Source organism: Amblyraja radiata, chromosome 4, assembly GCF_010909765.2.
Source record: "Amblyraja radiata isolate CabotCenter1 chromosome 4, sAmbRad1.1.pri, whole genome shotgun sequence".
NCBI lineage: Eukaryota > Metazoa > Chordata > Chondrichthyes > Rajiformes > Rajidae > Amblyraja > Amblyraja radiata.
Window position 1 is genome coordinate 51176795 of NC_045959.1, and position 13298 is coordinate 51190092.

General features: G+C 45.7%; 1 protein-coding gene across 4 annotated transcripts in view; it reads right to left on the reverse strand.

Annotated features, from left to right (window-relative positions):
* spire1 (spire type actin nucleation factor 1) overlaps nt 1-13298 on the reverse strand; it is a 149569-nt gene that overhangs the window by 4310 nt on the left and 131961 nt on the right. For all 4 annotated transcript variants that reach the window (XM_033019416.1, XM_033019417.1, XM_033019415.1 and 1 more), the window contains 4 exons: nt 8322-8459; nt 6171-6241; nt 1174-1201; nt 914-1059 (listed from right to left, as the gene is read on the reverse strand). In XM_033019416.1, coding sequence (XP_032875307.1) covers nt 914-1059; nt 1174-1201; nt 6171-6241; nt 8322-8459 — 383 coding nt within the window. The remainder of the gene's footprint in view (nt 1-913; nt 1060-1173; nt 1202-6170; nt 6242-8321; nt 8460-13298) is intronic.

Below are 13298 nucleotides of genomic sequence, written 5' to 3' on the forward strand. Positions count from 1 at the left end.
CTATTCTTGGAGCTAGTTCTGCCACTTAACTAGACCACAGTAATATCTACCTCACATCCTATTTGTCTGCATTTAGAATCATAGAGATATACAGAGTAGAAACAGACCCATTGGCCCATCTTGCCCATACCGGCCGGCCAACATGCCCCATCTACACTAGTCCCACCTGCCTGCATTTGGCCCAAATCCTTCTTTATTCCACATTAACTGCAATAATTGCACTGAAGTAAAATAATCAAATAAACTATAAGATCAGAGAATGCTCAAAACACTCAGAAGGTCAGGAAGCATCAATGGAGAGAAATACAGCACAGAAACTGGCCCTTCGGCCCAACTTGCCCATGCCGAGCAAAGTGCCCCATCTACACTAGTCCCAGTTGCCCGCCTTTGGCCCATATCCCTCTAAACCCTTCCTATCCATGTACCTGTCCAAGTGTCTTTTAAATGGAGACAGACACAGGGTAAATGTTCGGATGAACTTTGATAAATATTCCCGTGTTTCCTTCCCCCTTTCACCCCATTGGTGCTGCTTGACCTGCCAAGGGCTTCCAGCGACTTTATTTCAGACATTTCAGGTATTTTGCCTTGGTTGTCACGGGACACGTTTGAGTTTAGTTTATTGTCACGTGTACCGAGGTACAGTGAAAAGCTTTTGTTGCGCGCTAACCAGTCAGCGGAAAGCCAAATACATGATTACAATCGATCCGTCCACAGTGTACAGATACATGATAACGGTAATAAGTCCAGCAAAGTCCGATTAAAGATAGTCCGAGAGTCTCCAGTGAGATAGACAGTAGCTCAGGACTGCTCTGTAGTTATGATAGGATGGTTCAGTTGCCTGATAACAGCCGGAACTGTGGTGCTTTGTGTGTGTGACTGTGGGACGGGGGGGGGGGGGGCTGGTGTGCAATACCTGGCGAGACCCTTGTGCTGCCCCTCGTGCCGACGTCGGCTGCTCGGAGCCTTCTCTGCTTTCGGTACTTTGCTCTCTTTCGGCAAGGTCGACGGTCCCAGGGAAAAGATGGGGAGGTTGCTGTAGGGTTTGGACGGCAACCGCATCTGCATCAGGGACACACAAGGCTGTTGACATTATTACATCTTCTTAAAAGAGCAGCCCAGTTATTAATAGACACAGAAATTAATTTGGACATAAATCTCAGCAAAAGAACGCACCTTCTTACAGCACTGTGAACACACCGGTCTGTGGAGAGATAACAAAGTCTTAAAAACAGGTCAATAATCATAGTGGCCTTCCTGACTAAAGCAACCTACTGCAGTGGCAATGCTGCCGATTTTATCAAGAATTGCAATACAGTTCCCATCACCAGTTACCCCAACCAAAAGCAATCAATTAATATCAGATTTAGCAATTTTAATGTTATATACTAAATGCACCTCCGATTTGCATTAACAGAGTCATAGAGCGTGGAAACAGGCCCTTCGGCCCAACTTTCCCATGCTGAACAACATGTCCCATTTACAATTGTCCCACCTGCCTACGTTTGGCTAATATCCCTTTAAACCTGTCCTATCCATGAACCTGTCCAAATGTTCCTTAAATGTTGTGATAGTACCTACCACAACTACCTCCTCCGGCAGCTTGATCCATTTACCTACCACCATTGGTGTAAAAAAGTTGTCCCTCAGGTTCCTATTAAATCTTTCCCTTGCCTGCGTAAACGACTCTGCGTATTTACCCTATTCCCCTCATTATCTTAGATCTATGATAACCCTTCATCCTCCTGCACTCCAAGAAATAAATTCCTAGCCTGCTCAACCTCTCCCTAATAGCTCAGGCCCTCAAGTCCTGGCAACATCCTCGTAAATTTTCTCCGCACGCTTTCCAGCTTAACAACATCTTTCCTATAACAGGCTGACCAAATATTTAGATAACTGCGACCAGAATATCATTAAACTAACATAAGTCTCACTCAGGCAGACTCCATGCCTAATGGGCCAATCTATAAAGTGACATCTGAGGTTAATGGGTCGTAATGTCACCCAGGTCAGAAGTCCCTTTGCTAAAAGTGTGCTAGATCGCGGGATGATTCTCGAGTGCATAGCAGAGGGAGTGGGGTTGTCAATGGGGTTGTCTTTTCGAAGGGCCATTAAACCGGGCTGTCATGGATGCAAAAGATCCATTGGAATTATTTCGAAGAAAGTCGCAGTTTTATAGGACTTTGGTACGGCCATGGTTGAAGTATAGTTTGCAGTTCTGGTTGACCCATTACATTACATGTGCATGCTTTGGAGAGGGTGCAGGTTTACTGGAATGCTGCCTGGTTCTTTAGCTCTTCAGACTGATTGCAGGGGTGGGGAGGTGGGGAAGGGAGTACAAAGCGTGGTAGGTCAAGGGTGAACACAAGGGTTTGATGGGAAAATGGTTGGACAAAGGGCAGAGATGACCACACACAAGGTGTGAGACAAAAGGCTTCGAGAGTTGCGAATTGTGTAGTTAGAGGACTGACGAGTTTAGTTTAGTGATACAGCACGGAAACAGGCCCTTCGGCCCACCGAGCAGCGATCGCCCCCGTACACTCGCACTATCCTACACACTAGGGACAATTTATAATTTTACCGTAACCAATTAACCTACAAACCCTGGACATCTTTGGAGTGCGGGAGGAAACCGGAGAAAACAGATGCAGTCACAGGAAGAATGTACATACTCCATACAGACAGCACCCGTAGTCAGGATTGAACCTGGGTCTCTGGCGCTGTAAGGCAGCAACTCTACCGCTGTGCCACTGTGCCGCCGAGTTGAGAATTGTTTAGGGATGTGGGTGGAGAGGGAGGGGAGTGATAGGTGCAAGGTCCACCAAGGCTCAGGGGAGGGGGGCAAGGGGGAAGGGAAAATAAATGGGTGGAGGTTTATAAAGCTTTTAATATTCAACTGTTGATTAAATGGAGGGGTAATGGGTCAGTTTAGTGCTAGCTGGGGTTTACAGGTTGCATACACACTTCTGGATCAGAGGTGACAAGTTCCATTCCCAAAATATGAGTGCAAAACCTGGGATGATGCTCTGGATGCAATCCTTGGTTTCAATCAACCGCCCAGTGATGTAAAAGATTTAATGGGACTATCCCAAAGATAGGCGGGTTTGTAGGTTAATTGGCCCCTGTAAAATTCCCCCTAGTGTGTAGGGAGTGGATGGTAGTGTGAAGCGGTGGTCGATGGTCGGCATGGACTCTGGGCCAAAGGGGTTTGTTTCCATGCAGTATCTTTTAATTCAATTAAATCTTAAAGTATTCTTACAGTGCCCTAGTCATTTTGGTGTTGATGAGAAAAACAAGTGAGAGGCATTAAATTTGACATCTTCAATGAACAGGAAAGATCAGATTTTCAGCCAGTGATGCATCACATTCAGTGCCAAACAACCACCTCATACTGAAACTGAGAGTAACGTTACATCATGCATTTGGGCCATTCAAGTCGCAAACCAGCAATGCTACAAATACTAAAGTGCATTTTGCGTATTTTTCTCCTTAGAAACTATCTGCACAGAAACCTCATGATGACCAAACCTCAGAAGGATTAACGCAAACTCTTAACCCATTTGGAGTGTGACCTCAAAGAACAGGGCCACATAGAGACACAGCTGCTGGCTGCCTCAGTTCCAGATTCAGTCCTGACCTCGGGAGCTGTCCGTACGCAGTTTGCAGGTTCTCCCTGTGACAGCGTGGGTTTTCTCCGGGTGCTCCAGTTTTCGCCCATCCCAAAGGCGGGCAGGTTTTATTGGTCAATTGGCCTCTGTAAATTGTCCTGGTGTGTATGAAGTGGATGAAACATAGAACTAGTGTGAACGAGTAATCGATGGTCTACGTGGACTCGGCGGCCCATTAAATTTGTTTCCACTTTGTATCTCTAAACTAAATTAAACTAGTGGGTGGCGCAGCAGTAGAGTTGCTGCTTTACAGCGGCAGAAATCCGGGTTCAATCAGGACTACGGGTGCTGTCTGTACGGAGTTTGCACATTCTCCTTCTGACTGTGTGAGTTTTGTCCGGATGCTCCGGTTTCATCCCACATTCCAAAGACATACGGGTTTGTAGGTTAATTGGCTTCTATAAAAGTTTTCCCTAGAGTGCAGGATAGAACTAGTGGCGCAGACTCAGTGGTTGACGTAGACTCAGATGTCCAAAGGGCCTGTTTCCACGCTGTATCTCTAGTCTAAATAGCTGCCGTGCATCATTTTGTCTTTACACAAAATGAAACCACAGAGCTGAAATTTGAGATCTTTGTGGTCCGCCAGCTATTGAGCATTGTGGGCATAACCAGGCTGGCTCCACACGCCACATCCTAGTGTTGGCAATTGTGGGAATAGTGTGGGGTGGCGCAGCAGTAGAGTTGCTGCCTTACAGCGCCAGAGACCCTCTGACTGTGAGTTTTCTTAGGGTGCTCTGGTGTCCCCCCCACACTCCAAATATGTGCAGGTTTGCAGCTTAATTGGTTTCTGTAAATTGCCCCCTAGTGTGTAGGGTGCAAAACTGGGATAACATTGAACTAGCATTCGGCTGATTGCTGGTCAGCACCGTCTTGGTGGGTTGAGGAGCCTGTTCTCATCCTGTATATCTAAACTAAACTAAACCTCAGTTCGCTTACAAAGGGAACTCATGATTTGTGTAACCAGATCCCACAGTACTTAGAAGGCACAAGAGGCTGTAGATGTGTAGAAAGGAACTGCAGATGCTGGTTTAAACCGAAGATAGACACTGCAGATGCTGGAATCCTGAGCAAAACACAAAGTGTTGGTGGAACTAACGAACTAACTAAACTAACAGAGTCAATAGGGTCTTGACCTACCACAAACTGTTAATAATACTGCTTTGGTTGGAGTGGAGAGAGACAGGGCAAAGCCTCTCCCATTGTCTTTATGGAGGCCCCCCTGCTGACAGAGGAGGGACCAGGTGGAAGCCACGTTCTCCCCTTGAGTGCTGCCAATGGGTTGCTGCAGCTGGCTGGGGCGATGGGCTGTGAGGCCTGGGGCTGTGAGACTGTGGGCCTGGGCCTGAGGTTGGGCTTGTGGGGCTGGGGCTGTGGCTGTGGGTGTGGGGCTGGGCCTGGGGCTGTGAGACTGTGGGCCTGGGCCTGAGGCTATGGGCTGTGAGGCTGTGGGGCCTGGGGCTGGGGCTGGGGCTGTGGCTGTGGGTGTGGGGCTGGGCCTGGGGCTGTGAGACTGTGGGGCCTGGGCCTGAGGCTGGGCATGTGGGGCTGGGGCTGTGAGGCTGTGGGGCCTGGGCCTGGGGCTGTGAGACTGTGGGCCTGGGCCTGAGGCTGGGGCTGTGGGCCTGGGGCTGTGGGGCTGTGGGGCTGGGGCTGGGGCTGGCTGAGAATGGTGAAATCCTGGGAAAAGGCCAATACCTTGGCTTGTGAGGGATACATTAACATCAGAGGAAGTGTAGGACAAAAACATTAACTTTCAACCTGTTAAGCCCTGGTGACAATAATGAAAACTCTATCAACTATAGACATATTTGACAGCACACATCCCCACTCATCTTGTTGATCTGGTTTACCACCCTCTGTGTGAAAAGTTGCCCCTCAAGTTTTTATTAAATCTTTCCCCTCGCACCTTAAACCTATGCCCTCCAGTTTATAATTCCCCTTCCCTAGGAAAAAGATTGTACATTCACCCTATCTATTCCCGTCATGATTTTACACACCTCCACAAGGTCTAGACTCTACAAAGTCTTAGCCTGCCCTCATCCACCTGCTCTTGAAGGAATAAAGTCCTAGCCTGCCCAACCCTGTAACTCAGTCCCTCGAGTCCTGGCAATGTAATAGCTGTCAAATATTTCCCGTAGTTTAGTTTAGAGATACAGTGTGGAAACAGGCTCTTTGGCCCATTGAGTAGTTTGATGTCCTGCACACCAGGGGAAATGTATAAAAATCAATTAACTTACAAACCCACACATGTTTGGGATGTGGGTGGAAACCGAAGCACCCTAAAGAGACCCACGCAGTCACTGGGAGCATGTACAAACTCCACACAGACAGCACCTGAGGTCAGGAACTAATATGGGTCTCTGGCGCTGTAAGGCAGCAGCTCCACGGCTGCGCCACCATGCCGCTGCACACGTTGATAACCTTTAGCTCACACCTGAAGGAAGAGCAGAAGCAAAGCAGCTACAAGACAAGGTGATAGAGGATGCATGAAGGTGTGAGGCAAACCTTTTGCAGAATTGGCAGGTGTACGACCAGGTGAAAATGGAGAACCTCTTTGTCCGGCAGCAGAAACACAGCTGTAGAGAGAGAGAGAGAGAGAGAGAATCAAGACACACTTAGTACCATGTGTCAGAACAGGCCAGTCAAGAGTGTTTTATTGCCATGTGGCCCTGAAACAGAACAATGGACCCATTTCTGTGCTGAATCAAGGGACCCATTTCTGTGCTGAACGACTCAGACGTATAGGCTAGTCTAGGAAAGAAGGGCCAATTTCCTTCCCTGATGGACAATGGAAAACACAACATGGTTTTAAAATAATCCCAGGGTGTTTTTTGGTGACTATATAAGGCATGGAGTATTTGGAGTATTGTGAGCAGTTTTGGGCCCCATATCTGATGAAGGATATGCTGGGGTAGGAGAGGGTCCTGAGAAGGCTGACGAGAATGATCACAGGAATCATTGGGTTAACATATGATGAGCGTTTGATGGCACTGGGCCTGTACTCGCTGGCGTTTAGAAGGATGAGGGGGAACCTCATTGAAACTTACCAAATAGTGAAAGGCCTGGATAGAGTGAATGTGGAGAGGATGTTTCCACTAGTGGGAGAGTCTAGGACCAGAGGGCACAGCCTCAGAATAAAAGGATGTACCTTTAGAAAGGAGATGAAGAGGAATTATTTTCATCCGAAGGGTGGTGAATCTGCCATTGAAGGCTGTGGAGGCCGTCAATTGATATTTTTAAGGTAAAGATTGATAGATTCTTGATTAGTACGGTTGTCAGGGCTTATGGGGAGAAGGTAGAATGGGGTTGAGAGGGAAAGATAGGTCAGCCATGATTGAATAGCGGAGTGGACTTGATGGGCCGAATGGCCCTATTCTGCTCCTTGAATTTATGAACAATATGCAAGATTTTAAAATGAATTAACTTTGTTTTAATTAGCTGTAATGGTGGGGATGAACTTACATCTATTGTAAATAGACCAGCTTTTGGATGTTGGATCAGAAATCTGAAATAAAATATGGGGTTTTAAGTGTGTGCCTGGATGTTATTGGCTCTGGTCAATAACATGAGAATTTGGAGAACTAAACTATTTTAGATTTCTATTTTGGGGCAATGAGCATATGACAATGACTCAAAATTCCCATGACAAGCATTTTCTCAGTCGGAGCCTTCATCTGAAACCTCCTGATCAATGACCTGCCTTGCAAACCACACAGACAAAAAAACATTTTAAATCAGAGACAAAATAATTGTAAAGAAGTTTTGGAATCCAGAATACAAAACTCATTGACCATTTTAGTATCCGCCTCACTGGCGTATGGGGAAAAAAGCCTATATGACGACTATTTTTTTCTCAATTCGCAAGAACATTACTAAAACAACAGACTTACATTGGTATAGTGCTCTTCAAGGCATAAGATCATTAAATAGTCACTGGGTCACAGTTACACAGCATGAAAGAGACCCTTCGGCCAACCTTATCCTGCCTTCTCCACATAACTCCTGACACTAATCATGAATGTCTCAATCTCTGCCTTAAAAATATCCAATGACTTGGTCTCCACAGCCACCTGTGGCAATTAATTCCAGATTCACCACCCTCTGGCTAAGGAAAATCCTCCTCATCTCTTTTCTAAAGTCCTCTGGTCCTAGACTCTCCCACTAGTGGAAACATCCTCTCCACATTCACTCTATCCAAATCTTTCACTATTTAGTAAGTTTCAATGAGGTTCCCCCTCATCCTTCTAAACTCCAGCGAGTACAGGCCCAGTGCCATCAAACGCTCATCATATGTTAACCCAATCATCCCTGGGATCACTCTTGTAAACATCTTCTGAACCCTTTCGAATGCCAGCACATCCTTCCTCAGATATGGGGCATAAAATTGCACAATTTGCTTCTTCCTGCATATTGAAATATTGCTTATGTTCTGTTTTTTTTTTGTCAGAACTCATACATCTGCAGATTGTTTTGCTTTTCTATCACGTGATGTCCGTCAGAAGGGAGACATGGTTCTCCCGGTGTTTGGGAGTCGACCATGGAGAGAGAGAGAGGGAGAGAGAAAGGTGAGAAAAGTTCTTTAAAGAATTTTTAAAGAAGTTGATTGAACTAGTTCAACCCGAGTTGAAAAATGTTGGTTCATCGGCTGACACAAACCTTCCCCTTCTTCAGGGCCATGTAGACTTCTTTGTATTGCTGGTATTTCTCCAGTTCCGCTTTCACCAGGACCTGTCGGATGTGCATCACCTCCTCCACAGTCAGGGCCAGGCACTCGACTGGGTAACAAAACTCCTCCTGAAACACATCAGTCGCTGTCAGTGCCAGCCTTTGCAGTGCAATGTATTCAATCACTCCATTTTAATTCCAATGAGCACTCATTTTTGTTGCCGATGCAAAATCAATGCAAATAACAATCAGGGAAGGTGGATGATGGATACACTGGCACCACACATGACCTCCCAGAGAATACACACGGATACGAGGGCACTCAAGAATTGGCATGTAGGGCCTATGGAGTTTAGTTCAGTGATACAGCGCGAAAACAAGCCCTTCGGCCCACTGACCATTGGTCTCTGCACATTATCACTATCTTACACACACCAGGGATAATTTACAATATTACCAAGCCAATTAGCCTACAAACCTGTATGGCTTCAGAGTGCGGGGAAGAAACCGGAGCACCCGGACAAATCCCATGCAGGTCATGGGACAGCACCCGTAGACTGGATTGAACCCAGGCCCCTGGCGCTGTGAGGCAGCAACTCTACCGCTGGTCATCGTGTCGCCCGCTATGCAGCACTGCTTCTTGCCCTTCAGTCCAACTGGTCCACATTGACCCATTTATACTAACTAAGCTAATCCTCTCCCTCGCTGGGTGAGAATGGGACAGCATTGACTGAGTATTAGACACAAAATGCTGGAGTAACTCAGCAGGCCATGCAACATCCATGGAGAAGAGGGACGAGTGAGGTTTCGGGTCAGACCGGGTGCTGTGTGGTCCCTGTGTAACCAACACAAGAATGCTTGCATCCACCTTCCTTCAAGTTCAGGCAGTTTGCTGGGAATAGGACACATCCTGTGCACTTTTGCCCCAACCCACAACCTTGTTTCCATTGAGATCTCCAATGCTTGAACGCGACACGTTGCTGTATGGAAATCCACTGAGCAAAAGCTCGAACATGGGATATTTTAAGCACAGAAATGCACAGGATTGTGAGAAAGCAACACAAGTTGAGGAATCACTCTTCAATCATGCAGGGACAACATTTAAAAATGAGATCGCAAGGCATGATTTGCATTTAATTTCTTTACCCCAATGAACTGGGTGAGAAATAAATTCTAAATTCTCAGTCTTCATGGAGGCCTCCAAAACATACAGTGCCCTCCATAATGTCTGGGACAAAGACTCATCATTTATTTATTTTCCTTTGTACTCCACAATTTTAGATTTGTAATAGAAAAAAAAAAAATCACATGTGGTTAAAGTGCACTGTCAGATTTGAATAGAGGCCATTTTTATACATTTTGGTTTCACCATGTAGAAATTACAGCTGTGTTTATACATAGTCCCCCCATTTCAGGGCACCATAATGTTTGGGACACAGCAATGTCATGTAAATGAAAGTATTTATGTTTAGTATTTTGTTGCATATCCTTTGCATGCAATGAGTGCTTGAAGTGTGCGATTCATGGACATCACCAGTTGTTGGGTGTCTTCTCTGGTGATGCTCTGCCGGGCCTGTTGCTGGGATAAGAAAGTCAAGGTCAGAGAACGCAAGTGGTGAACAGGCCACATCAGCAACTCCTGGTTCAATGAATCTTTATTATCACTTGGACCAAGGTACAGTGACAACTTTTCTTGCATACAGATCAGTAAGCTTATCGCCATACATACAGTGGCTTGCAAAAGTATTCATACCCCTTGAACTTTTCCACATTTTGTCACTTTACAACCACAAACGTAAATGTATTTTATTGGGATTTTATGTGATAGACCAACACAATGTGGCGCATAATTGTGAAGTGGAAGGAAAATGATACATGGTTTTCAATTTTTTTTACAAATAAAAAACTGAAAAGTGTGCCGTGCAAAAGTATTCAGCCCCCTTTACTCTGATACCCCTAAATAAAATCCAGTGCAACTAATTTCCTTCAGAAGTCACCTAATTAGTAAATAGAGTCCACTTGTGTGTAATCTAATCTCAGTATAAATACAGCTGTTCCGTGAAGGCCTCAGAGGTTTGTTAGAGAACATTAGTGAACAAACAGCATCATGAAGCCCAAGGAACATACCAGACAGGTCAGGGATAAAGTTGTGGAGAAGTTTAAAGCAGGGTTTGGTTATAAAAAAATATCCCAAGCTTTGAACATCTTACGGAGCACTGTTCAATCCATCATCCGAAAATGGAAAGAGTATGGCACAACTGCAAACCTACCAAGACATGGCCGTCCACCTAAACTGACAGGCCGGGCAAGGAGAGCATTGATCAGAGAAGCAGCCAAGAGGCCCATGGTAACTCTGGAGGAGCTGCAGAGATCCACAGCTCAGGTGGGAGAATCTGTCCACGGGACAACTATTAGTCGTGCACTCCACAAATCGGGCCTTTATGGAAGAGTGGCAAGAAGAAAGCCATTGTTGAAAAAAAGCCATAAGAAGTCCCGTTTGCAGTTTGCCACAAGCCATGTGGGGGACACAGCAAACATGTGGAGGAAGGTGCTCTGGTCAGATGTGACCAAAATTTTGGCCTAAATGCAAAATGCTATGTGTGGCGGAAAACTAACACTGCACATCACCCTGAACACACCATCCCCACTGTGAAACATGGTGGTGGCAGCATCATGCTGTGGGGATGCTTTTCTTCAGCAGTGACAGGGAAGCCAGTCAGAGTTGATGGGAAGATGGATGGAGCCAAATACAGGGCAATCTTGGAAGAAAACCTGTTAGAGTCTGCAAAAGACTTGAGACTGGGGCGGAGGTTCACCTTCCAGCAGGACAACGACCCTAAACATACAGCCAGAGGTACAATGGAATGGATTAGATCAAAGCATATTCATGTGTTAGAATGGCCCAGTCAAAGTCCAGACCTAAATCCAATTGAGAATCTTTGGCAAGACTTGAAAATTGCTGTTCACAGACGCTCTCCATCCAATCTGACTGAGCTTGAGCTATTTTGCAAAGAAGAATGGGCAAAAATGTCAGTCTCTAGATGTGCAAAGCTGGTAGAGACATACCCCAAAAGACTTGCAGCTGTAATTGCAGCAAAAGGTGGTTCTACAAAGTATTGACTCAGGGGAGCTGAATACTTTTGCACGCCACACTTTTCAGTTTTTTATTTGTAAAAAAATTTGAAAACCATGTATCATTTTCCTTCCACTTCACAATTATGCACCACTTTGTGTTGGTCTATCACATAAAATCCCAATAAAATACATTTACGTTTGTGGTTGTAACGTGACAAAATGTGGAAAAGTTCAAGGGGTATGAATACTTTTGCAAGCCACTGTAAGTACAATCCCTGGTTAAGTACAGAATGCATAGAAACAGCCCACTCAATCTATGTGCAAGAGTCGCCAGATTCTGGTGCCTGCTCCTATTTCTACAGATGAGTTATGCTTAACTTTTTTTAAAAAAGAAAAAGATTTAAACTAAAACTTCTTTGTTCACCTTCTCAAATGAAGGTACAAAGAATTTGAAGAAAACAAAATAGGACTTAAAGGAAATGGCAATAATAATTCCAAATTTACATAAATTTAGTTTAGGGATACCACACAGAAACAGGCCCCTTGGCCCACTGAGTCCACATTGACCAATGATCACCCATACATTAATTCCATCCTAATGTAGGGACAATTTACAGAAGCCAATTAACCTACGGACCTGCATGTCTTTGGAGTGTGGGAGGAAAACGGAGCACCCAGAGAAAATCCACCCGGACACAAGGAGAACGTACAAACTCCGTACAGACAGCACCCGTAGTCAGGATGGAACCCGGGTCTCTGGCTCTGTGTGGCAGCAACTCTACTGCTGTGCCACCGTGCTGCCCTGAAACCAAGATGTTAACTATAGACAGGACATTGCTGGGTGATGTCTTCTTGTCTATATGGTGAAACATTTCTCAAACAAGTGATTTGAATAGACATTGTCAAGAAAGAGAAGCAGAAAGATTAATTAGATACTGCAAGCCCCACAACAGAGAGAGCAAGGATCTCACAGTGCAATTTGCTGTGGCCTGCATTGAAAGCAAGGAGGATTGTCTTTGCTGGCGAAAGCACATTAAAAGGGAGCAAAGTTGCAAACCTTTGTTCTCCACCACCTGTTGATAAAGACTCCCTCACAGAGTAAACACACAGCCCCCATGATGCCAAACATCACAGCTTCCACGGGGTGGGAGTTAAGCATGGAGACGGCTTGCATGGCTGGGAAAAGCGGTTGCAGGTTCCTCTGGGGCAATAAACCACTTGTCCTGGACACCTGGACAACAGATAGATGGTTACAAGGGGAACCTGCATATCTCACAGTGACGTCACAGGCCGACAGGGCGGCCAAAAAAGGCTTATGGCACATTGGCCTTCATCAGTCAGAGTACTGAGTATAGATGATAGACACAAAATGCTGGAATAACTCAGCAGGACAGGCAGCATCTCTGAAGACAAGGAACGGGTGACGTTTCGGGTGGGGACCCTTCTTCAGACTGAGGCTCGGGGAGGGGGAGTCTAGAAATATGGTGTGAGGTGTGAAAACGATAGATCAAAGCAGACGATGGTCAAGGAAAAGTAGAATGGTTCATTGTTGGCTGAGGGGAAGGTGACAACCAGGCATAAAAAACTAAAATTAATCAGGAGGACGGTGAAACTAATCGGAGAACTAGGATGGGGGATGGACGGAGAGAGAGGAAGGGCGGGTTACTTGAAGTTAGAGAAATCAATGTTCACACCACTGGGTTGTACGCTGCCAAGCAAAATATGAGGTGCTGTTCCTCCAATTTGCATGTGGCCTCACGCTGACAGTGGACAGAAAGGTCAGTGTGGGAATGGGAGGGGAATTAAAGTGTTTACATAGACATAGAAAATAGGTGCAGGAGTAGGCCATTCGGCCCTTCGAGCCTGCACCGCCATTCAATATGATCATGGCTG